Consider the following 27,075-nt stretch of genomic DNA (forward strand, 5'->3'; position numbering starts at 1 on the left):
TTCCAAAATTTTGTATTAATGCTGAAGCATTTTTTAAAGGCTGAAGTCCTGTGGGATGTCTTTCATTAAGAGGCCAGTGTAAGGCTGACCCAGAAGGCTGACCCTGCACTGAGCACCTTATATGGCAGGGCATGCAAAATCGTTATCCATGCAAAAAGCCTTGTGCAGTTACATAAAATACATAGCTTCTGCCCTAATTGTGTGTAGACATTCAATTTTTGTAATGGAATTTACAGTCAATTTTTGTAATTACAATCAATTTTTGTAATGGAACATGATAAAAATAATATTTTAAATGATTTTATCATTTTATTACCATTTATGATGATTTAAATTGAACTAATGATTGTTGATGTACACCGCCTCAAGATGATGTAGTTTGAGAGGCAGTGGTGAAAAAATTGAAATATAAATAATGCCAATATTGTTTGGTATAGAAAAGTACATTTCTGTCTGTCTTTTAACAAAATCAACTAGAGATATAAATTACAGTTCTTTGTTACCATACCATTACATATAGGACACAATTACATAACAGGGATGGCACAAGGCCAAATAAACACTATTGAGACTTATTATAAAGCACAACCTTGGAATCTAAATTTAGACCTTGGTACAGGGGACATAATCCTTTGTGAGAAATGTGTAGAGTTCTCCCATCCTTCTCTTCCCCTCAACAGGGTAAATTTGGCAGTTGCTTGAAGAAGGAACAGCAAGACAATGCTGACATCCTGGCAGCAAACCATAGACTTTCTTGTGCAGCATTTGCCATGTTATGGTTTGTTCAGCAAAGTTACCTCCATTGATGCTTGCTTTGTACAGTGTTGAGAAGAAAACAAAACACTAGGAGGAAGGAAATGAGATAGATACATGGCAACTGGCAAAGCCTATGTTTAGTCCTTCTATTTAAAATTAATGCTCAGGCAACCTAGTTTGTAGGCGTGAATTATTCCGAGAATATGAAGTTTCCTCTGGGAGGGGAGTGTTTCAAGCATGAGAGGTCATGCGTCATTTGTAATCTCACTGACACAGAGGTGTATGTTTGTGTTAAGAATGTTTTAGTAAAACAGTGGTTTTGTTTGTTTGTTTTGTAATAAATGAAAATAAACTTTTAAACAAGAGAGCAACAACTGGGTGGCTTTGTTTGTGAAGGGAAGAAAAAATCTAAATGAGAAGGGGAAAAAACTGTTGCTTTAACAAGCAAATCGACAGCCATATATGTTAGCCATGTGAACTTTACTAGGTCAGATTAAACAGCCTGTTTTGAGCCTCATAGCACCTTAGAGACAAGCAAGATCTTCAGGGTATAAGTTTTTAAGAGTCAGAGCTCTCTTGTCAGAATGAGGGGCAGAAAATTAGCATCAGATGTTATTTTTTTGCCCTGCATTATTTCTCCTTTGTTCCAATGAAGCCTTTTACAGCATGCGTTATCCTCTGTATCCTGAATCCCTTCTTTGCATCTCTCCTCCCACATTTTACTTGGGATATAAAGACTTGGGGATATCCATTCTGACTCGTATCCAATGAAGGGAGCATCAACTGTCAAAAACTTATCTCCCGAAAATTGAGTTGGTGCACTGGACTCGAATATAGCTCTTCTACGGCTGACCAGCAATGCTACCCTCTGAAACTAGGGCAGATTCTGTACTTACTTTGTTTATTCCGTTGTGGATCCTGCTGAATCCAGATTTATTTGAACTCAGGTCTTCCTCTCCCCACCCCTCCATTGAAACAGAAAAGTGTTCTGCATGTTGATAGGGAAGCTCAGAAGGGGAGGGGAGAGCCAAGCACAGCAGGAGCCTCTTTCTTTCTTTTCGTGAAGGGGGGAAGAGGATTGGAGACAGCAGAGGAGGGAGAAAAAAAACAAGAGGCTAATCTCTACCGAGAGAAGTTAGGGTTTCTCCCATAAGGCAAGCTTGCAGCCTGGGAACGAGGAAGCCTTTGAACCTTGGCCAATCAGGGCTTTTCTACAATGGAGGCTCAGCAGTAAGTTTGGAATATTGAGGGTTATATGCAGGGGGGAAAGGTAGGGTCACTTTGGATCAATCATGCTTGTTGCGGAGGGAAAATATAAATAGCACAAAATCAAAATGGAAATCGCATTCAGTGGAGACAGCAGGGACTGAATTGACCTGGGATTGGAATAAAAACTCAGTGCAGATTCAGCCTAGGTGAAGTTGGCATATAGCACAGCGCAAGATTTCTTAAATCTAGTGTTTTTATATTGGTACTAATCTTAAAAATCATATTATTTTGATTGCTTTAACTTGTACATGTTAGACTGGAATATATCTAACATTGATTTTGCAACTGCTAAACATAGTGATTGCTGAAAGTAGGTGTTGGGTTAAGAGTCATGTATTGGATTTAAACAGAACTCAGAAATAGCTGAAAAACATTTTTCAATACCTTGGAGTTCAGTAAACTATATTCCATACATTTCTAATTGTAGCTCTCTTGACAATTATTTTAGACAAAAAAAATATCCTGACAGAATCAGCATTTTAAAATCCTGAATAATACATTCCATATGTTAAAAGTTAAGTCCTTCTTCTTTCTTGCAGAAGTACTAGTCTTTGTGATAAATAATACACAATTGTTTTTAAAAAACTGAATTTTACAGCATGTAAGGCTCATTCAAATTCAAGTGGAAGGTAAGCAAAATAAAAAGTGTAATTAGTGGATAATGCCATTTGACATTAAATTAGCAAAAGCCTTTAATGTGTATAAACATAAATCCAGGTGTGGTTTGTGGAACTGTGTAACTTTGTGCCAGGATTATTGTCTGGTGAACGGAATCCTAATTGTACACATGAGAGACCTTTCTTTATACACTGCATGAGGCTGATTCTGGAATTTCTCTGCAGGCTCAGAATATTCCTCATCGGGATGGTTACCTGGCACTGAATCACTGTGGCAAGCTGCAACAGGCCCACCAAGCAGTCGGAGTGCCCATATCAGAAGACACAGCATAGCGTCTGACAGTGGGGACACTGGCATTGGAACCTCCTGTTCTGATAGTGTGGAAGGTGAGTAAATGAACTTAAAACCAAGGACTGTTGCTTCTGTAGAAAGTGGAGAAAAATAGTGAGTCTTAAATATTTAGGGGCAGAGTGTGATGTAAAATATGAATGGACAAACTTAGCTGGTGAATGAAGAGTGAGTTTTCCTGGGGTGTAAGGGGGTCTGTACCATTTCTAAGAGTTATGCCTTTTGAAGCCTATTAATTCTGTGGATCTAGAAGAGTTTAATTTAGTTTAGGATTGCACTGGGAGTCATTCAGAGTTAAAACTGGACTTTTGTTCAGTAAGTCCTATAGGATCACTGGCCCTAACCAAATGTTTGCCAAAAGAGCAGACCCTGAAGAATTGTACCGGCTCCATCAGGGCCTGGATCACGTCTGGGAACTCATTCCACCAAGTAGGGGGCAGGAACTGCCAACTGGTTGGTATTTATAGAGTGAAGCGCTCTTCAGTGGACATAGTCAGAGAGGCAGTCCCTGAGGTACACAGGACACAGACTGCAAATGGCCTTAAAGGTAAGCATCAAAACTTTAAACTTGAACTGGAAATCAACTGGAAGCGAGTGTAGCTGCTGAAGCACAGGCCAGATGTGGGTCCTCCCAGGTGTTCCTGTGAGGACCTGAACTGCTTCATTCTGGAGCAGTTGCAGTTTCCAGATCAAGGATAAGGCTGCATCAAGTGAGCGATAGAAGGCCAATCTAGAGGTGACTATGGATCACTGTGGCTAGGTGTTCCTGGGCCAGGTAGCTTGGCTTGGTGGAGATAGAATGGATCGCCATGTGGCTGGGCCCGACCCCCTAACCCGAGAGGTGTATTGCTTGCCAGGGGCAAAAATTAAAGACGTTTCGGAACGGCTGCCCAAACTCCTCAAATCTATGGATCGCTACCCATTTGTGGTGGTCCATGTGGGTACGAATGACATGTCCATGAATACCATCGCTCCTATGAAAACAGACTATCAAGATCTAGGGAGGAAGCTCAAGCAAATGGGGGCACAAGTGGTATTCTCTTCAATCTTGCCTGTCAAGGGAAGAGAAATGCGTCGGGAGAGGAAGATAATGGAGGTGAATCAGTGGCTGTGTAGTTGGTGCCGGCAGGAGAGATTTGGTTTCTGGGACCATGGGATAGGCTTTCTTGAGGAAGGCCTACTAGCACCTGATGGACTGCACTTATCGAAGTTGGGGAAGAATGTGTTTGGCAGGAACCTGGGGAGATTCATCAGGAGAGCTTTAAACTGAAGCCACAAGGGGAAGGAGACATTCAACATAGGGAGTGTAAGGAAGGAGACCGATCGGGGGCAGCCCAACCAGGAAGGCCAGCTCATAGGGAACCAAAAGTAAAAGGATTCAGATGCCTTTATACTAATGCCCGAAGCATTGGCAATAAGAAGGAAGAGCTGGAACTTCTCATGCTGATGGAAAGGTATGATCTAGTAGGCATCACAGAAACGTGGTGGAATGGTTCTCATGACTGGAATGTAATAGTGGATGGATATGAACTGTTCAGAAAAAACAGAATAGATCGAAGAAGTGGAGGAGTGGCACTGTATGTGAGGAAAGGGCTTACCTGTTAGGAAATTTTAGTGAAGGAGAGTATATCTACAGTGGAAAGCATCTGGGTAAAAATAAGCGAGGGGAAAACAAACAGTGTGGTGGTTGGTGTCTGCTACCGACTGCCTGACCAACGAGAGGATGTCGATGCTGCACTTTGTGAGCAGCTTGAGAAAATATCCAAGCGTCAGGACCTTGTCATCATGGGTGACTTCAATATCCCAGATGTGTGCTGGGAAACAAACTCTGCGAAGCGTCCTCAGTCATGCAAGTTTCTGACCTGCCTGGCTGACAATTTCATTTATCAAATGTTAGATGAACCCACAAGAGGTTCAGCCATACCGGACTTAATACTGACCAACAGGCAAGAGTTGGTGGATGAGGTGAAGGAGGTGGGGACCCTAGGGGGAAGTGACCATCTCCTCATAGAATTCCTTTTGTGATGGGGAGGCAAGGAAGCTTGTAGCCAGATGCGGATGTTGGATTTCGTAAGGCAAACTTTAATAAACTCAGAGACATGGTGAGTGTCATACCATGGACGAGAATTCTGGAAGGGAAGGGAGCATGTGAAGGGTGGGCGCAACTCAAACAAGAGCTGTTGCATGCTCAATCAATGACTATCCCAGAAAGACGAAAACAATGCAGAATCTCTAAGAAGCTCTATTTGGATCAACAGAGAACTTCAAGAGAAACTAAGAAAGAAAAGGGAAATGTTCAGGAAATGGAGGGAAGGACAGAGCTTTAAAGAAGAGTACCTACAGGTTACTAGTCACCGTAGATCAATCATCAGAAAGGCCAAAGCTGAGAGTGAGCTAAGATTGGCCAGGGAAGCCCACTTGTAACAAGAAAAGATTTTTCAGTTATGTGAGGAGCAAACCTAAAGTAAAGGAGGCAATAGGCCCACTGTTGGGTGTGGATGGACAAACTCTAACGGAGGATGCAGAGAAAGCAGAAAGTCTCAGCGCCTATTTTTTCCCCACAGGGTTTAGGCACATCTAGAGATGGCAGTAGCCAAGAGATAGTGTCTGGGTGGCAGGTTGACATGGACAGAGAGGTTTTTGAGAGGCATTTAGCTGCACTGGATCAGTTCAAATCGCCTGGGCCGGATGAAATGCACCCGAGAGTTCTCAAAGAACTTTCCAGAGAACTTGCAGAACCCTTGTCCATCATCTTCAGGACCTCTTTAAGGACTGGAGATGTCCCGGAGGACTGGAAGAGAGCAAATGTTATTCCGATCTTCAAAAAAGGGAGGAAGGATGACCTTGGATTTTAGTAAAGCTTTTGATAAGGTTCCCCATAATGTTCTGATGGATAAGTTGAAGGACTGCAATCTGGATTTTCAGATAGTTAGGTGGATAGGGAATTGGTTAGAGAACCACACTGAAAGAGTTGTTGTCAATGGTGTTTCTTCAGACTGGAGGGAGGTGAGTAGCGGGGTACCTCAGGGCTCGGTGCTCGGCCCGGTACTTTTTAACATATTTATTAATGATCTAGATGAGGGGGTGGAGGGACTACTCATCAAGTTTGCAGATGACACCAAATTAGGAGGACTGGCAAATACTCCAGAAGATAGAGACAGAGTTCAACGAGATCTGAACACAATGGAAAAATGGGCAAATGAGAACAAGATGCAATTTAATAAAGATAAGTGTAAAGTTCGGCATCTGGGTCAGAAAAATGAAAAGCATGCCTACTGGATGGGGGATACGCTTCTAGTTAACACTGTGTGAACGAGGCCTTGGGGTACTTGTGGATTGTAAGCTAAACATGAGCAGGCAGTGTGATGCAGTGGTAAAAAAGGCGAATGCCATTTTGGGCTGTATCAACAGGGGCATCACATCAAAATCACAAGATGTCATACTCCCATTGTATATGGCACTGGTCAGACCACACCTGGAGTACTGTGTGCAGTTCTGGAGGCCTCATTTCAAGAAGGATGTAGATAAAATAAAATTGAAAGGGTACAGAGGAGAGCGACGAGGATGATCGGGGGCCAAGGGACCAAGCCCTATGAGGATAGGTTGAGGGACTTGGGAATGTTCAGCTTGGAGAAAAGGAGGTTGAGAGGGGACATGATAGCCCTCTTTAAGTATTTGAAAGGTTATCACTTGGAGGAGGGCAGGATGCTGTTCCTACTGGCTGCAGAGGAAAGGACACGCAGTGATGGGTTTAAACTACAAGTACAACGATATAGGCTAGGTATCAGGAAATGTTCACAGTCAGAGTAGTTCAGCAGTGGAATAGGCTGCCTAAGGAGGTGGTGAGCTCCCCCTCACTGGCAGTCTTCAAGCAAAGGTTGGATACACACTTTTCTTGGATGCTTTGGGTTGCTTAGGGCTGATCCTGCGTTGAGCAGGGGGTTGGACTAGATGGCCTGTATGGCCCCTTCCAACTCTATGATTCTATGAGATGGAAGAATGCCAGCTGTGCTACATTCATGATCTGTTCCTCCATTGTAAGAGTGGCATTGAAGATCACACCCAGGTTCCTGACTTTTGCCACTATAAGCTGAACTCCATCCAGGCAGGGTAGGTGCCCTTCCTCTCCTGGTCCCAAGTCCTCTGTCTTCAAAGGATTGAGATTCAGGAGACTCTGCTTGATCCATCCTGTCACTGCTTCCAGGTCACTCTGGGCAGCTGGTCATCGGGAGGTAGAACTGGTTATCATCAGCATATTGATGACATCCCAGCCCATACTCCTGGACAAGCTGGGCAAGAGGGTGCATAAAGATATTAAATAAAGTTTGGGACAGACCACACGCTGTTACACTCCACAAGAGAGTTGTTAGTGGTAGCTTCTCTCCAATTGCAACCCTATGTCTGTGACCCTGAAGGAAGGAGATCAGCCACTGCAAGGCTGTCCTCTGTATCCCCACATTGGCAAGGTGGTCAGCCAAGAGCTCATGATCGACTATGTCACACGCTGCTGTAAGAGTCACCTGTAGAAGCAGCACCAACCTGCTTCTATCCAGTTGTCGCTGGAGGTTGTCCATTAGAGCGACCAGTGCCGTCTCTACCCTATTGCTAGGCCGGATGCCAGACTGGAATGTATCCAAGATGAAGCGTTTTCTAGGTATGTTAGCATCTGATTCGTGACATCCCTTCCAACTACCTTCCCCAGAAACTTCAGATGCGAGACAGGGCTATAGTTGGCTGGGTCCCGCGGATCCAGATATGGTTTTTTTCAGTAGAAGATGAACTGCTGCCTCCTTCAGTTTCCTTGGCAACTCCCCTGTAGAAGGGGAGCATCCATGAGAGGCAATGATTCAATGGGCATGTGATTCGCCTCACTGACATTAGCAACCTATCCACTTCATTCAGCGTGAGCCACCTGAAGCCATCAAATACTATCTTTGAAAACAGTCAAGGGGTCTCTAGTTCTTTTACTATGTCAATAACTAGGGGGAGGTTGCAGTGGAGCATCAAGATTTTATCTGCAAAAGCATGCAAAAGCCTCACAGCTTATATCCAATTGGTTATTATTTTGGCACCCTTCATTGAGTGAGGTCAAGGATAGAGCTACTCTAAACAATTGTGCTGGGTGTAAGCTAGCGGATGCAATGGGAGCTGCATAGAATTCATCTTTCTCAGTACTCCCTGCCATATCATAGGCTTTCATAAGTGTCCTATGGATGTTCTTGAAACTTCGTCGTATGTCTTCCTCCAAACTTGCTCTAGTCGTCTGAGCTGCTTCTTTCTGTCATGTAGCTCCCCTGTATACCAGGGAACTTGTTTGAGGTGGGGTCAGATAGGATGCTGGGGAGTGATCAGCATTTCATAATACTGGTCAACCAGGCCATCCAGTGAGTCAATAGGAAGCACTGAGTCCTGCAGAGCATTCAGGAACCCATCTAGATACATAACCCTCTGCAGGCCGGCCCAAATATATCTGCTGCGCACATGGGGAGGAGGTGGCATATGAAGCTGTGCCTTCAGAACATGAATCTCATCATTGCAAGACATTTGTTGCTACCAGATCCACTCCCACACCAAAATTCAAAGTCTGGAGTACTGTAGTACCCAGGTGGCCATCACCTCTAGCAGGCCCAAAAGGCTATCTGGATGCGCATTGGACAGTTGGTACACTAACCAGATGGCCAATCATTCAAGGCCAGGGATTATGTCCTGCCTTGCCCGCTTATCCTGCCCTCCCAGGATTCCCAAGTGAGGGCCCGGATATCTTTCTGCTGCATGCGGGATTGGGGGGGGGAGGAAGCTCCCCAACCCCCAGGAAAGGGCTCCCCAGGCAGCCTGAGCAGGCGGGCACTGAGCCGTGCATCAGGACAAGAGGCTGGGCTTCCAGAGCCTCACCAATCCCTCGGCAGCAGCTGTGCCTTGGCAGAGGGAGGGCACTGGTAGCCTGGCTGGCATGGTAGGGCTGGAAGGCCCGGGGAGCAGGGCAGGGAACTAGGGGAGAGGCAAACATCCCCCCAGGGAGCAATTTACCAGGAGGGGAAGCAGGACACCAGGGGTGGGTGGCAGCAACCAGGGCCGAGGGAGCAGCCCAAGGATGGACCTGCTCACCGTGGCTACCACCCTGAAACAGAGGAGAAGTTGAGGAGAAGAGGGTGCAGAGAAAGTGGGTGAGGTGACTTTAATGGGGGGTGTTGTTGTTGTTAGGTGCGAAGTCGTGTCTGACCCATCGCGACCCCATGGACAATGATCCTCCAGGCCTTCCTGTCCTCTACCATTCCCCAGAGTCCATTTAAGTTTGCACCTACTGCTTCAGTGAGTCCATCCCTCCACCTCATTCTCTGTCGCTCCCTTCTTCTTTTGCCCTCGATTGCTCCCAGCATTAGGCTCTTCTCCAGGGAGTCCTTCCTTCTCATGAGGTGGCCAAAGTATTTGAGTTTCATCTTCAGGATTTGGCCTTCTAAAGAGCAGTCAGGGCTGATCTCCTCTAGGACTGACCGGTTTGTTTGCCTTGCAGTCCAAGGGACTCGCAAGAGTCTTCTCCAGCACCAGAGTTCAAAAGTCTCAATTCTTTCACGCTCAGCCTTCTTTATGGTTCAACTTTCGCAGCCATACATTGCAACTGGGAATACCATTGCCTTGACTAAACGCACTTTTGTTGGCAGGGTGATGTCTAGATTTGCCATAGCTTTCCTCCCCAGGAGCAAGCGTCTTTTAATTTCTTTGCTGCAGTCCCCATCTGCAGTGATCTTGGAGCCCAGGAAAATAAAATCTGTCACTATCTCAATTTCTTCCCCATCTATTTGCCAGGAATTGAGAGGGCTGGATGCCATTATCTTTGTTTTCTTGATGTTGAGTTTCAAGCCAACATTTGCACTCTCCTCCTTCACCCGCATCAACAGGCTCTTTATTTCCTCTTCACTTTCTGCCATTAGAGTGGTATCATCTGCATATCTGAGGTTGTTGATATTTCTCCTTGCAATCTTGATCCCAACTTGTGACTCCTCTAATCCCGCCTTTCTCATGATGTGCTCCGCATACAAGTTAAATAGGCAAGGTGACAGTATACAGCCTTGCCGAACTCCTTTCTCAATTTTGAACCAATCAGTGATTCCATGTTCAGTTCTCACTGTTGCTTCTTGACCTGCATATATGGTTCTCAAGAGACAAATAAGATGCTCTGGTATTCCCATCTCTTTAAGAACTTGCCACAATTTGTTGTGCTCCACACAATTAAAGGCTTTAGCATAGTCAATGAACCAGAAGTGGATGTTCTTCTGGAACTCCCGAGCTTTCTCCATGATCCAGCGTATGTTGGCAATTTGATCTCTAGTTCCTCTGCCTCTTCGAAATCCTGCCTGTTCTTCTGGAAGTTCTTGGTCCACATATTGCTGGAGCCTAGCTTGTAGGATTTTGAGCATAACTTTGCTAGCATGAGAAATGAGTCCAATGGTGCGGTAGTTTGAACATTCTTTGGCATTGCCCTTCTTTGGGATTCTAATGTAAACTGACCTTTAACAATCCTGTGGCCATTGTTGAGTTTTCCAAATTTGCTGGCATATTGAGTGTAGCACTTTTACTGCATCGTCCTTTAAGATTTTGAATAGTTCAACTGGAATGCTGTCACCACCACTAGCTTTATTGTTGCTCAGACTTCCTAAGGCCCATTTGACTTCACATTCCAGGATGTCTGGCTCCAGGTCAGTAACTACCCCATTGTGGTCATCAGGGATGTTAAGCTCGCTCTTCTGGATAATTTTTCCACCTTTGTTTAATCTCTTCTGCTTCTGTGAGGTCCCTACCATTTTGGTCCCTTATCATACCCATCTTTGCATGAAACGTTCTCTTCATATCTCCAATTTTCTTGAAAAGATCTCTGGTCCTCCCCATTCTATTGTTTTCTTCTATTTGTTTGCACTGTTCATTTAAGAAGGCATTCTTATGTCTTCTAGCTTTTCTCTGGAATTCTGCATTCAATTGGGTGTATCTTTCTCTTTCTCCCTTGCCTTTCACTTCCCTTCTCTCCTTAGCTATTTGTAAAGCTTCCTCAGACAGCCATTTTGATTTCTTGCAATTCTTTTTCTTTGGGGTGGTTTTAGTTGCTACCTCTTGTACAATGTCGTGAACCTCCGTCCATAGTTCTTCAGGCACTCTGTCTATCAGATCTAATTCCTTAAATCTATTTGTCACCTCTACTGTATATTCGTTGGGGATCTGATTTAGTTCATACCTGAGTGGCCTAGTGCTTTTCCCTACTTTCTTGAATTTAAGCCTAAATTTTGCAACAAGAAGCTGATGATCTGAACCACAATCAGCTCCTGGTCTTGTTTTTATTGACTCTATAGAACGTCTCCATCTCTGGTTGCAGAGCACATAGTCATCTCTGCAGAGCACTGATTTCTGTGTTGACCATCTGGTGATGTCCATGTGTAGAGTCGTCTCTTGGGTTGTTGGAAAAGAGTGTTTGCTATACCCATTTTATTCTCTTGACAAAATTCTAACAGCCCGTGCCCTGCTTCATTTTGTACTCGAAGGCCAAACTTGCCTGTTATCCCGGTTATCTTTTGGCTTCCTACTTTAGCATTCTAATCCCCCATGATGATAAGCACATCATTTCTTGGGGTTGCTTCTAGAAGGTATTGTAGGGCTTCATAGAACTGAAGAATGGGGGGTGATGGGGGTGGAATCACAGGAGGTGAGGAGGATAAAAAAGAGGGGCATGGAGGGCTTGTGGTGGGTGGTAGCAAGGAGAAAAGGAGTGGAGGAATGGAAAATGCATGGAAGAGACCCAGCCAAATAGTCTGGGGGTGAGAAGAGCAGGTGAAAAGGAGTGACGGGGGCCAGAAAGCAGTCAGCTGCAGGACTCCAAAAGGGGGCCTGCCCCATGCCAGAGAGGTAGCAGGATCGTGGAGAGATTTCTTTGGGAGACTTGGGGAGGGGGGTGACTCTAGCGACTTTGGGCCTCCTCAAACAGCTCAACCAGCATCCAACAATCTACCTGTTGTAACTTGCCTGGTCTCTCCGAAACTGCTAACCAGGAGGCATACAACTGGTTCCTCCACTTTGAGTCTGTTCTGTGCTGAGGGTGGAGGGAGCCCCAGTGCCAGGGACACAACCACCCCTCAGATTGTTGGCATGAGGAGTGCTTTGAAGGAGTAAGTTTCCCAAAGCAGTATTGCTACCCTTCCGCCACCTGACCTGAAGTCTGTGACTGATGAAGGACAATGGTTTCACCCTCAGGGCAATGGTTTTGCCCTCCCTCAACCTGGTCTTGGTCACGCATGCCAGGTCTACCTAATGTTCTGCAGAATATGCTGTCAGGATGGAGGTTTTGTTGGAGCTGGGCTTACAACCCTAGCCTCTGTCCCTGTGTTCTTAGGGATGGGTCAGAGGTTAAAAGGATTGTGAGCATACCCATATTGCACATGCCCCTGAAATCTCCAGGAGCGTATTGCCTCACCTTCTCCCACTACCGTATCTGCCATACGCCTAAATTGTCAGAATTCCTGACATCATCAGAGGGTCATAATTATCCTACAGAAATAACTAAAATTAAATCTAGAAAAAAACATGTAAAAGTGATAGCAACTGTTTGCTTTACAGATTTTGCAGAGTACGGCTTTAGAAGCAGAGGAGGGGAAGGCAGTGTTTGTTCAGGGCAGTGTTTGTACAATCTTATCTAATTGAAGGAGCCAGCTTGGTGTAGTGGTTGGTAGCGCTGACTTCTAATCTGGTTAGTCGGGTTTGATTCCTTGCTCCCCCCACATGCAACCAGCTGGATGTCCTTGGGCTCACCATGGCACTGATGAAGCTGTTCTGACTGAACAGGAATATCAGGGCTCTCTCAGCCACACCTACTTCACAGGGTGTCTGTTGTGGGGAGAGGAAAGGGAAAGCGAATGTAAGCCTCTTTGAGACTCCTTTGGGTAGAGAAAAGCAGCATTTACTCCTCCTCCTATTTCTCCTATTCCTCCTCCTCCTGAATTGTCCTTGTCTAATGCTGTTCTCTCAAGCAATTTGCAATTGTAAAAAGAAGTTTTATAATTGAACCTTGTGCCACTTTCTTGCTTGAATGTTTTTACAGAGAAAACCAATGGAATATATTTATCAAAGGATATATATCTGTTCTTCACTGAGTGTAATTTGTTCTTGCATCTGGCTGCAGGGATCAGCTGGCAGTTTGATTATTTCATCACTGATTCAGGATCGTGAATTGTACGGGCTGGTTTCTGAACTTGCAGAGTGGAATTTTTCCGCCTTTCTCTTCCTACTGAGGAATGCTGCGATCCCTGAAATTCTGGGGTTGGTAGACCCCTGAGAAGTGGAGGGGGGACGGGACCTGCAAGGGGTCCTGTAGGAAAGGGGCATACAAGTAACTCATGTGAGTGGAAGTGCTGCTGAGGAAAATAGAATAAGGTATCAAATCGAATGCTTAGGAGTTGGTAGTTGGGTATGTATACTGAAATAGGAAATATAGCTAAATTGCCTCAACTCAAATGATTTATTCCATTTTTAAAGTAACAGTGAACAGGAAAGGCTTGGACAATATAATTTATTTTAAAGGAACTTGTTACAAGCCTCTCTCATAGTATGTATGTAGTTCTAAACAGGTATCTATTTCCGAGTACAGAATATCATGTGACAGGTGGCCATTAGCTATGCTAGTTGCTACATCATGAGACAACTGAAACATTCTGTTCATTTCATCATAGACTGACTAGTGAGCTAAACAAGTGATGAAGTGATCAAATGACCGCTTGGCCAGGCAGAGTTTTCCAGATCAGTTTCATTTCATCATGTTCCTTTAAGACAAGATGCACTGGACACATCTTGAATTGGCTAAACATTATGTGGTTTAGAATTTAGTTTTACCTCATTGTTTGCCAGTGCTTCTTTGTGTGGCTTGTTTTCTTCTTGTTACACTAGTTAGGACCTGGCGCTTAGCTGGAAAGAGGTTAGAACAGGTGAAGTCCTTCAAATACCTGGGAGTTACTTTTCAGGCTTCAGGATCAAGGCACGAACACTGTAGACAGCTTGCGAACATAGGGGAGAGGTGCCCTCAATATACTTAAATTTCATCGCTCCAATGGAGCCTATTTTGTTCCAGCAGCACTCAAACTCTTCCAAGCTAAGATAATTGCTCAAATGGTGTACAGGACCTTTTTAGGGCCACCAACCTCTTGCTTTGCTCCACTTGAGCGGGTTCAAACAAAATTTCTTAGAGCGTTACTTCAGGTTCCAAACTGTGTTTTGAACTTATGGATACGCCTAGAGACAGGGTTTCCAAAATTCAAAGCGAAAGCAGTAACTTCATCCATCTCCCTATGGTTAAAGGCACACTGGGCCACAGCTGGTTTACTTCCTTCAATCCTCTGTGACAATTTTAAATCCCAGTGGCTGTTGGCCACCGAGAGGGAAATTATAAAATTAGACTTTTCCTCACTTTCACTACTCGGGTTGGGGTACGATCAGGCGAAAATTGTAGTGAAAAAAAGGACTGAGGACACAGAGCGTCAAACTGATCTTTCTTGCTCCCCTAGGTATGGTGCACCACTGTGTTCGAGATATATTCAAGCCTCTGCAGACTATCTCTCCTATTTGGAAACAAAATACTATAGGAGAGCATTCACACTAGCTAGATGCTCTGCGTTACCTTCTGCCATGCTGGCGGGTCGCTTCAAGAAAACCCCATTAGCTGAAAGACTCTGCCCCTGTAATTCCGGGGAGATAGAGTCAATCGAACACGTCCTCTTAAGGTGCCCTACTTTTAGCTCTGCGAGAAATAAATTCATACTCCCATTACTCAGGAATTCTTCCACCAGCTCAAAGAAAAAGTAAAATTCCTCCTGTGGAATAGTAGGGGCCATATTATTAAGCAGGTTGCCAAATTTTGTGCGCATGTGCTTAGCACACGGGAAAGACAATTTAAGCTTAAGTGAAGATTTTTAGAGGAATTTTACTATGCATTTTTTATAATGTACCCATCAATTATACAATTTTATATATTTTAAATTTTGTACTGGCTCCCTGATTTTGCAATTTTTCTACTCTGAAATGTTTTTTCTTGCTATCTGTTTTATCTGGCCGCAGTGCTGTATTAAAATAAATTTGAATTTGTTACACTAAATCATTTTAATGTTTTCTTTTTTTTTAATAATATTTATTGTTATCATTATAAATGTCAACATGTGAATACACCATAACATTTTATATTTTATAATATTACAACAATATAACCATGTAATATATATCTGTTTAAATTTTGTAAAACATATATTCCTATTATTAATAACATAAATTACTCCACATATTGACCCATCCTCTATTCTTTAACACCCTAAGTTACCACTCTTCTGTGAATACATCTATGATTCTCTTATTATTTTTTAAAATTATTAAATTAACTGAGATATATCTTCCTAAACTCTTAATCTTTGATTCCTAACATTTATTTTTTTCTTTTCTCCTGGATTGCTTACTTGTATTAATCCAGCACTAGTCCTAATGATTAAGCTGCTCCTAATATTTGAACTGACTTCTATATATTCTCATGGTCTTATTTGCCTCTTCATCTTTCCTTATCTATTTGATTGACTAGATTTAAAGCCCATTTTTTTCCAAAACCTGTTAATGGCCCATTATGCACGGCCACTGAAACGGCAATTTCGGGTCACATGGAAAACGCGGAGGGGGAAGACGCAAAGCAAACCGGTTATGCACGGGATGGGGTGTGACGGCAGCAAAACCCAGAGCAGCGGGTGTCGAGGCATCGATGCGGAGCCAAGGGGAAGCGAGGCGAGCGCCCCGCTGTGTTGGCGAGCGTCGGAGGCGGAGGCCAGGAAGGGTGGAAGCAGCCTGCACAGGCGCAGTCCTGCCGGGTTTGTCAGGCACGGAGGGGGAGGGAGCATGTTTCCCCTTCCCCTTAGTTTACTCCCAGTTCGCCTCTCCCCTTCTTTGCTGCCCCAGTTCCTCTTCCCCATAGGTTTCCTCTTTAAATTGTTTCCCCTACTTTAAGCTTTGTATTGTATATTTGTACTTTGTTCATTCACACTGTTTTATAAAGTTTTTGTGTTTTCTTAGAGACCTTGCCTCCGTTCTCGTTTGTGGTTGGGGGGGTGTTTGGGAATGGGTGGGGTGTGGGTGGCCGGCCTCCCTGCCGTCCTTAGCCGCGGCGATCCCCTCGCCCCCCTCCACTGTGAGCTCTCCGGCCGCCTTTCCGTCCATGTTCCCTTGGGTTCCCCCTGGCCTGCGCTGCCGTTCGTTCCGGCAGCCGCTTGAGCAGTCACGCCGCCTCCGACCCTCCGGCCTCCCCGATTATGCACGTGGTCAATTCGGCGCCGCCTCCAGTTGCACCCTGGTCGTCTGGGAAGCTGAGCTTTCTTCCGCGTTCCGCTAATGCGGCTTTTTCGGCGGCGTGCACCGAATCTGCGGCCGGTTGCAGCCGACTCCGTGTGTTATCGGTGATTTTAGTCACCGCTATTCCACCCCGAACGCGCGCGAAGACCCCCGTGCATAATGGGTCTATGCCAGGACACCTCCACCATAAATGAAAAAATGATCCCACTTTACTTTTGCATTTCCAGCATTTATTACTGCTTTCTTTTGCCATTTTAGCAAGCGCCTTGGGAGTCATGTACCACCAGTAAAACATCTTAAACCAGTTCTCTTTTATGTTTTGACTTTTTGTTAACTTATTCACGTTTTCCCATATGTTTTCCCATTCTTCCACTGTATTTTTTAAAATTCCTCATCCACTTAATTGCTTTTTGACCACTTCTGTTTTGGTCTCATTTTAACAATATCTTGTATATGTAGCCTTGCAGATGCAATTTCTGTTGCAGGATAATTTCCTCGAATTCTGTGAGTTCCATCTTTATACTCTCCTGTGTTTTAAATTCTGTTTTAAACCTGGATTTTAATTTATTATATTCTAACCATTTATTGAAAATCCTTCTTGGATTGTTTGCAGATCTTTCATTTTCTTTGTTTTTGATATAATATCTTGATATTTAAGACATGTGATCCTAGCTTGCTGAGAAAAAGTCATATACGCCTCTACTGGCGATTTTAGCTTGGAGGGGGTGGGAGACGGTCTTTCTTTATATTTTTGCCATATTTTAACAGCCTCATGGTTCCACGGATTTTTCTTTATCTTTTGTCTGGTCTTTGGATTTATTGATGGCCATAAGATTTCATGAAGTCTAGTCCCAAAGTTTTCTCTATCCAGCGCTAGGTCTTTGTTCGTTGGATCAATCATCCAATCAGAAAGCATAGTCAACATGCCTGCATGTGAATATAGTTTTAAAATTGGCAGGGCTAAACCTCCTCTTTTCTTGGCATCTTGTAGTATTTTAGCTGCTACTTTATGTTTTTTATACGCCCAGATAAAATTATGTAGCTCTGATTGCCATTTATTTAACTGTTTGTCGCCCAACGCTAGGCAAAACTTGGAATAGGAAGTTGATCTTTGGTAGTGTGTTCATTTTTACTATGCCATGCGAGCTGACCACGAAATTTTTATCTTTGCCTACCTTTCCAAGTCACTTTGGACCTTTTTCCATGCTCGCTCATAGTTATTTTTCATCAAACCAGTCAAATCTTTATCTAGATATATCCCCAGATATTTTATCAGTTTTGGATTAATTTCACATCCAGATAGTTGTTTAATGAGGTCTTTTTTGTCATCTGTTATACCTTGTAGAAATATTTTAGTCTTGGACTTGTTGATCTTGTATCCCGCATGTCTGCCAAATAAATTTAATAGTTCAAACAATGTTGGAATCGAAGTCATAGGATCAGTGTCAAGCGTTGAAAGAACTCACAAGTAGCTTCTTAAAATAAGAAAGCTTTATTGAGAAGTACTACAAGCATCAAGACTGGCGAAGTCAAATCTGACTTGAGTACAGATTTGCTTCCACTTATCAATATGATTCTCCCGCCCAAAACTTGAAAGTTCCCAAGGGAGGGGAGAAGGAGACAAGAGACACAAGCAATTAAAACAGTGATACATTCTCATGGCCTTGACTGTTCTGCACAATTGATAGCAAAAGCAGGCCCAGCCGAGAGGCCTCAACAAGTGATAAGAGTTACAACAACATATATTTCACTTTCTACTGCTAGCGTGATTACAGGACCTAGAGCAACCAGGCGCCAAGCAATATAACTGTCATGGAAGAACTCAGGCTAATTTATGGCAGGGATTCTAACAACCTGACAATCAGTTACAACACACACCACATCGTCTGTGTAGCATTTTATTCTAAAGTCTTCGTTTCCTACTTTAAGCCCTTTTATATTATCTGATGCATGTATTTTTGTTGCCAGCATTTCCAGAATTATATTGAAGAGTAGCGGTGATAGTGGGCAGCCCTGTCTTGTCCCTTTTTTGATTTTTGATACCTTTTACTAGGATTCTTGCCTCTTGCTGGGAATAGATTTTGGCCACCAACTTTAAAAAAATGCTCCGCAGTCCAAACTTTGCAGCGTTTCCATTAGGAAATTCCAGAGGACATTGTCAAATGCTTTTTCGGCATCAAGAAAAAGAAATGCTATCTGGAGTTTTTGCTGTTTGGCAAAATCCATTGCACTTAAGACAAATTTTATATTATGCCTCATTAATCTTCTGGGCATAAAGCCCGTTTGATCTGTATTCACCACTTCTCCAATACATTTTTTAAATCTTTCTGCTAATATTTTTGTAAAGATTTTATAATCATTATTTAACAGCGATATGGGCCTATATGAGTGAGGAGAAAGGCAATCTCCCCCTTCCTTAAAAATTAAAGAAATGCTAGCTTGGTTCCATGAGTCTGATAACTTTTTGTTTCCTTCCTCAATTACTTCATTTAATAATAGGAGCAGTATTGGAGTAACCACATGTACAATTTTTTTGTAATAGATCGATGTTAGACCGTCTGGCCCTGGCGCTTTTTGAACTTTAGTTGACTTTATTGCTTCTTGTATTTCCTGAGTGTTGTTATCTTCTGGTTTAAAATTCTTTTATGATGGTCTGTAAACTGTTTTATTGGTATATCTTTAAAAAACACGGTGTTATCTGTTAGATTTTCTTCTTGTCGATACAACTGCTGAAAGAATTTGGTGAGACATTGTTGTATATCTAGTTCAAACACTGTTGGAATATACTCTTTTCCTTCGGTTTTTAGTTTGTTTATGCGTTGTTTTTGTGATTTCACTCTTAGTTTCTGCGCCAGCCATCTGCCTGGCTTGTCTCCCCACTCAAATTCTTTTTGCTTCAGATACTCCAGTTTTTTCTCATGTCTTCCATTTCAATGTGATCTCTTGTGAGAGGAATGTGAGAGGAATGGGAAGGCGACTGTAAGCCGCTTTGAGCCTCCTTCGGGTAGGGAAAAGCGGCATATAAGAACCAACTCCTCCTCCTCCTCCTCCTCCTCCTTCTTCTTCTTTGTAGCCTAAGTAATCTTATCTGCCTGGCAATTTTCTTTGTTTTTCTTACTTGATGATCTTGTTCTAGTTTCTTAAGCGTTTTTAGGATTCTCTCCAGTTCTTCCTTTTTTTTCTTTATCCTTTTTGTATTTGCATTAGAATGCCTCTCATAAAGGCCTTGCTTGTATCCCACACAGTTGCCATTGACATTTCTGGAGTAATGTTCAAATGAAAAAATTCCTGCAGGTCTGCTTCACATTTTTCTTCCAAAATAAAGTTGTTCATTTTCCATCTCCTTCTCCCTGTTCTTTTATATATATACTCCATCCAGATAGGGTTATAATCAGCAAACGTATTAGCTAGTATTTCTATTCTGGATATTTTTGGCAATAAATGTGCTGAAGACCAGCATTGGTCTATTCTGGAGTATGTGGAGTGTCTATGAGAAAAAAAAGTATATTCCCGTTTCTTTGGATGTCTGTTCTGACCAAGCAATAATATCAGAGCTGTCTCAGTCTCACCTACCTCACAGGGTGTCTGTTGTGGGGAGAAGAAAGGGAAGGCGACTGTAAGCCGCTTCAAGACTCCTGGTAGAGAAAAGTGGCGTATAAGAACCAACTCTTTGTCTTCTCCTTCATCCTGGCAAATAATGACAGTTGCAAATCTGTAAATGAAGGAAATTGCATTATCTGAGTACTTGAAAGTATGAAAGGGTAAACTAATCTCAGATTTTTTTGCTGCATTTTAAATGTAATTATAGGTAAAGTTATCCCCTGTGCAAGCACCTGACGCCCTCTAGCGTTTTCATGGCAGACTCAATACGGGGTGGTTTGCTAGTGCCTTTCCCAGTCATTACCGTTTACCCCTCAGCAAGCTGGGTACTCATTTTACCGACCTCGGAAGGATGGAAGGCTGAGTCAACCCTGAGCTGGCTGCTGGGATCGAACTCCCAGCCTCATGGGCAGAGCTTTCAGACTGCATGACTGCTGCCTTACCACTCTGCGCCACAAGAGGCTCTTAAATGTAATTACGTAGTTATATTTAGTTAAAAAATCATGTATAGATTTATTTCATAGTGTATTTTCATATGGTTAACATTTTTTTCCTCTAGCAAAGTATTGTGCTGCATGCCTAGTGTATTTTAATATATTGAGGATAAGCTGTTCTAAGAAATATTCTTGTATACTGAGAAATTTAGTTTACTAAGAATTTTCACACTTCTTTTTTTCCCTCTTCTCTACCATAAAAGGTTTATGCTGTTTGCAGTTTGAGGGCAACGAGTACATATATTTTTGTTGTAGGTAAAAAGAGGTACACTCTTTTGTGGAATTGTCTTATTTTTCTTGTTAAATTAAAGGCATTGACTTAACTAGAGCTGGGACAACACCCCTCTCCCCCAACTTCAAGTGTAAGCTAATGGGGTCTGACTTCTTGAGACTGAAAGGGAAAAAGATCTTGGGGTCATAATGGATAGCTCCATGAAGGCTTCAACCCAGTGTGCTGTAGCAGTGAAATGGGCAAAGTCTATGTTAGGAAATACTTGGAAAGGGATTGAAAATAAAATGGTCAATATAAACCTTTAATGTAGAATGCCTCACACTCTTGAAATTGTGGCAGCAAGTTGGTTGATGTGTATGCAGTTCTGGTATTTCTTGTCTGCTGAGAGATTTATGAACTGGCAGTAATCCTTTGAGGATATGCTGGATCCTCTCTCTCTCTCCTCAGAAGCTTTGTAACTGTCTGAAGTAAGGGAGGAATTGATGTTTTCCTGCTCTTTGTATCATTATAATGTTTTTACAGGATATCGTGGATAGAGTGCAGGGCTGGTTCCTCTTTCTTTTCTCATTGCTGCTCTAACTTGCTGCACAGAGCCTGTGTCCCTGTTTTGGTGGTAATTCCAGGTCAGGAGGTAGGTGTTTATGACTGCTATGTGGATGTACCTGGTATAATGCTAGCACTACATTGGTGCACCATGAATACGACACGCTTCTATAATAGGCTTTGTCCCTCCATGTTGCTTAGCATGACAATGAGCTGAGGTGTTGGCATTTTATTTCTGTCTTTTGCCCATATTTTCTTTTCCCTCCTGCTGGGATAATATGCAAGGGGGCCACAACATGACCTGTCTGATCAACAGCACTTGTTGCCTAAATATGAAAAAGGTCTCAGCTAAATTAGTTGCTTAAGATTTGTTTTCTCATGGAAACAGCAGAACAATGTAAGCAGTGTTTGAATTGCCAGGGGCGGAAGGGAGGTTGAAGTCTCTCCCTTCCCTTGTGAAAGCAAAACTTGCAGCAGTGTGTGCCAACAGCTACTCTGCTAATGGAGAGCTTGTTTCCCCAAATATCTGGTCAAGATTTAAGAGTTCCAGATTGGTAAGAGTTAAAGTAATGAACACCATTTTTATTTACAAGGAACCTTACTGTTTCAAATCAACTCTAAATATTATTAAAATACAGGAACTGTTTTGTTAATTGAGTGACTAATGTTGATGTTTTGCCTTAATATGATTAATATATGAGAAAGGGACAAAAGTCAGTTACATATTCTTTTTGTCATAACCTGCCAGAATCTCATAGTTGTACTTACTTGGAGCATCTGAAAGTGAGAAAGCTATATCGAGATAATTGATATTTTAAAGAAAGCTGTAATTTGTAATAGCAGACATTGAAATTATGCTCTATCATATTTGGTTATTAAAAGAAAGGTCTAGTTATTTTGATCATGGTCATGGCCCTAGAAATGACTGCATGGAAAAACATTTTTTTTTTAAATAGAAAAGATCCCAGTATAAAATCACCCTCATTGATCTTTATGGAACAAATCTGCAGTGAGTATTGCTATGCACTTTCTTTTCTTCAGGCAGTGAGTAGTTCCACAGGCAGGGTTATAAGGATTAATTTTCTTTAGATATAAGAGGTAATAAAGGCTTAATAATACCTTTTTAATATTGGTTTTATTGATCAATATACAATACATAGAACATATATAGGCAATCCTTCAGAAAACCATTGATATGCTTACCCTGCACCAGATTTTTGGAGAGGACCTCTACACTCCTATTTCAACCCACTAGAAATTTGTTGCTCTCATGAAATGAAAACTGAAAATGCAATCTGGCTCTAAACAGATTGCATTTTACCGACCCTTTCCACTAGCTGGCAGGAGTCATATTTTCCATACTTTGGCATTCTAAAAGATTTCTATTCTTGTAGATGGGGACATTTGCCCACCTCCAGTTTTCAGGAACTTTACCTGTTCTACAAGAACCAATCTTCAAGCACTTCACCTGTTTTCCAAGAACAATGTTTTTTTTAATTCATTGATGCAGAAGGAAAATATACAGGGGGATACTTAGAATAACTTGGGGGGGTGACCTAATTTATCTAGAATCTCCTTCCCTCCTATGTTCTCCTTCCCTTCCTTTCCCTGACAACCTGCATAGCCTTTATCTCTTTCCTGCTTCCTTTTCTCCCTCTCCTCTACCAGCCAACATGCCTTTATTTCCCCTGTCTTAAACTTTTTTCCTTCTGTATTCCTGACATCTCTCTGGAAAAAGTTTAGCTACATGGCAGCTGATTGTGGACTGGGCTGCAAGATGCCCAAGTCCATTTTTGTGATGGGTGGGGCCAGGATGGACTAAGTACCTATCCCTAGTGGTTTCTCCTCCTTTTTGGGGCATGACAGTGAAGGGGAGTGGGGCCTGCTTAGCTACCTCTGTAATATGCGCCTCCATAATAAGGGAGGTGTTGAGGATCACCGCCAAGTTCCTGACAGTGTGCAGCTTGGAGCTGCACTCATCACATCAGAGGTGGCGTGCTTCCTCTTCTGGACCCTTCCTTCCCAGCCACAGGACCTCTGTCTTCATGGGGTTACACTTCAGGTGGCTTTGCTAGAAACGTTCTGTCACGGCTCCCAGACACCTGGCCAAGAATTTGGATGGAGTAGTAATTTAATTTTAAAGTAATCCCTGAGCATAGAGCAGCTAATTTTGTTTACAAAGAATGTATTCTGCTGCTTTAATAAAGATGGACAAAGATCCAAAATCTTTTGGATGATTAGGAAAATGATTAGGAAATGATTAGGAAATCTGGTACTTAACTTCTCATGTGGCAGTACTGCCCTTACATGCAAGTGGTAACCAAAGATGCTGGTTATTGCATATCAGAGTGGTACTTGATCAGACATTTGATTATTTGCGCTTGTTTGCATGTGCCTTCCTATCAGGAATTAACATCTCGGTTGTGATATATCTGTAATTACATATTCTTGAGAAGAGTTATGTATGTGAGACTTAAATATTGACTAGTAGATAAGTTTAGCTGTGGATTGAGAAAATCAGGTTAACAAAACAGTATTTCCTGCTGTTGTGTTGAGTTAATTTTGTGCATCTCTTTGTAGCCCCTTGTCAGCTCTTCTTGTGAGTTATTAATCTTATTCTATATTACTGACAGATCAATCTTAAGCACAGTCATATTTTTTTGAGCCCACTGCTTTCAGTCCACTTAGAAGAGTACAACTCGGGTTAGGATGGCAAGGTAAGGCAGCCACTGCCATGAAGCTCTTACACAGTATAGCTGGTGTTAAGTCATTCTGGCAGCCTATAAAACCAGATCCCAATTTTTAATTTGGGATTTTTTTAATGATTGGCAATAGCCTGGTGGACATTGAATGAAGAATTCTTGTAACATTTTAGTTCTAAATACTAATCTATTTGGCTCATTGTGTCACACTAGCATTAATTTGTTTTTCTGTTTGGATCTAAATGTGCCTGAGAGTTGTCCCAATTAAGTATTTTACTTTGAATGGTTCTTGTGTAACATGATGTACATTTCCTGTGATTTGGGATGAAATATGTGCCATCATTTATTATTGTTGAATATTAGCTTTTGAATCTCAAATATGAATATTCTATATATGTTTTGTACAACTTGGGAGGACTATTAATGCTGCATCTTTTTGATGTGGTTCAATAGTATTAAAAAGATTAGCTACATTCAATTTTGTCTTTTCAGCTGAAGGCAGCTTTCTAATATTCAGAAGCATCCAAAGATTCTGTTCATGGTCAATGTTTCTAACCCACTGTTCAAGCTATAAGGATCAGGGATAAGGGCAGGCCAGCACAGAGCGAGTTGCAGAAGTCCAGTCTAGAGGTGACCGTTGTGTCACTGTGGCTATGTGTTCTGGGGCCAAGTAGAGCACTAGTAGTTTGGCTTGGTGAAGGTGGTAAAATGCCAGCCATGCTACCATCATGATAGCCTCCATTGAGAGGGAGGCATCAAGAATCACCCTCAGGTTCCTGGCTGAATGGGACACTGAAAGCCGCACTCCATACAGGTTGGGTAGGTGCACTTTCTTGCTTGGACCTTTCCTGCCCAGCCACAGGACCTCTGTCTTGGAAGGGTTGAGCTTCAGATGACTTTGCTTGAGCCACCTCATCACCGCTTCCAGGCAGCTGGCTAGTTTCTGGGGGAGAGTCAGGGCAGCCATTTGTCAGGAGGAAGAGCTGGGTCTCATCAGCCCAAACCTCCACACCAGTTGAGCAAGAGGACGCATAAAGATATTGAATAAGAGAGAGAACTGCCCCCTTAGGCACTCTGCAAGCCAGTTGGTGACAGCTTGATGAGCTCTGTTCTAGTGCAACCTCCTGTCCGTGATCCCAGAGAAAGGATATCAGCCACTGAAGGGCAGTCCCTCTGATTCCGGTATCGGCGAGGCTGTGAGCTAGAAGCTCATGGTCGACTGTGTCAAATGCTGCTGAGAGGTCTAATAATATAAGCAGCGCCAACCCTTCCCAGTCCAACTGGCTATGGAGGTCATCTGTCAGGGCATCTAGTGCTGTCTCTACCCCATGTCCAGGCCGGAAACCCGACTATTGAATGAGTTCTCATCTTTAATTCCAACTTTTATGTTGAAGAGTTACATATAGTAATCGTGGCTTAGAAACAGGTGTTTCTGTATTTATTCACCTATAGCTGACAGATGACAGGGTCATTTGCACAATGAAGCTACTTTTGTGGTTGATGTTAAGGTTTTTGTACAGGAAATGGAAATTCCGGGTGTGCTGCTCACTACATCCCGTTGCTCGTTATTTCAGGTCATTTTGGAGTCCTTAATTGCCATGAATTCTTACTGTGACATGTTAAAGGTAAAGGTATCCCCTGTCTGACCCTTTGGGTGACGCCCTCTAGATTGAACTTTTCATGGCAGACTCAATACAGGGTGGCCTTGCCAGTGCTTTCCCCAGTCAAGAGCCTCTTGTGGCGCAGAGTGGTAAGTGGAAGAAATCCTGTCTGAAGCTGTCTGCCCATGAGGTTGGGAGTTTGATCCCAGCAGCCGGTTCAAGGTTGACTCAGCCTTCCATCCTTCCGAGGTCAGTAAAATGAGTACCCAGCTAGCGGGGGGGGGGGGGGTAAACGGTAATGACATGTTAGACTTCATCAAAAACTTCTTGTTCTCCAATCAGTGATATCTTTTCTGTTTTAGCTGACTAATTGACTCTTCTCTTTATCTTTTCTGTAGTACCAATAATATATCAGTCTTTGTATTTATATAGAAGCAAAGAAAACAGATCAAGGCAGTTCATAGTTTTTAAAGTTTTACTGGTGAAGGGAACACAATTGTTACAGGAATTGAGTTTGATCAACGTGATTAGCCTCACCATCTCTCATTGCTTTGCTTATGGATTTCTGCCTTGGCATTTCCTGGCTACGTAAATAGTTAGATGCCTATGAAGAAATGACCAATGGGGGAGTACCTTGAATGTGTGCCTCTCCCTGTCTACAAAATAACCAGAATCACCCCATGCTCAAAAGACTGAATACTTTGTTTTACACTTTTGAAATCTCATTGGAGAAGGGAGGAGGAGGGAAGTTATGATTTCTGATTGACCTACGGGTCAGTCAGTCAGTGCTGTATGCATCCTGTTCTGAAAAGCAGGTGGGGAAATTGGTTTATGATTGGCATAAGACTAGTCAGTCATTGAGGTGCAACTCTGCATTCCCTAAAAACAGAAGAATGCCTGATTATGGCAAGAAAATTGTGTATTGTACAGCTGGTGAACATCCTTTCATAGTTTGCTCACTTCTAAAATCATATCTATCCATGTGCTATTTTGGTTGCATAATGCATTATTTCCCCAGTGGTGCTAAATTCTCAAACTGTAAGCTGGCAGTCTAATTTGAATGACAGTATGAGAGTGCCTGGTAATAAAGTAGATCAAAGATCAGAGGGGAAAAAACTAGAATATCTTGCCACAGGGTAAGATCCACAGGGAAATGCAAGAAGCTTACAACTGGAATTCTTCCTTCAACCACTGCATTTTGTGCAGGAGGCAGATTCCTTGGCAGCCATTGTATTGATTTCTAAGATGGGGTCTGCCAGACTGTAGGATTCTGTAACAGAACACTGTAATTAGTTGGAAAATGAGCTGGCTGTAAAACAAATATCTTCAAAGACCAACGTGCTTATTTTGTATAGAATTGGAGTTATAGATGCGTCTGATTTTTTGGTATGGTTGTGAGCTGTTGCTAAGCAACTGTACATTAACAGGAGTTACACAGATGTATGCCTGTGTTTTATCATATTTAAAGCACATCATGGCAGCTTTTTCAGGCATGAAGCATATTTGTGTTCCAACTTACAGAGGCTTATGAACTGATGATCTCCAAAACATCCTTGTTCAGA

General features: G+C 42.7%; 1 protein-coding gene across 2 annotated transcripts in view; it reads left to right on the plus strand.

Moving 5' to 3' along the window:
• CEP85L (centrosomal protein 85L) overlaps nucleotides 1-27,075 on the plus strand; it is a 162,326-nt gene that overhangs the window by 25,973 nt on the left and 109,278 nt on the right. For both annotated transcript variants that reach the window (XM_077301069.1, XM_077301077.1), the window contains exon 2: nucleotides 2,868-3,029. In XM_077301069.1, coding sequence (XP_077157184.1) covers nucleotides 2,868-3,029 — 162 coding nt within the window. The remainder of the gene's footprint in view (nucleotides 1-2,867; nucleotides 3,030-27,075) is intronic.

The sequence above is a fragment of the Paroedura picta genome, chromosome 1 (assembly GCF_049243985.1).
Source record: "Paroedura picta isolate Pp20150507F chromosome 1, Ppicta_v3.0, whole genome shotgun sequence".
Lineage (NCBI taxonomy): Eukaryota > Metazoa > Chordata > Lepidosauria > Squamata > Gekkonidae > Paroedura > Paroedura picta.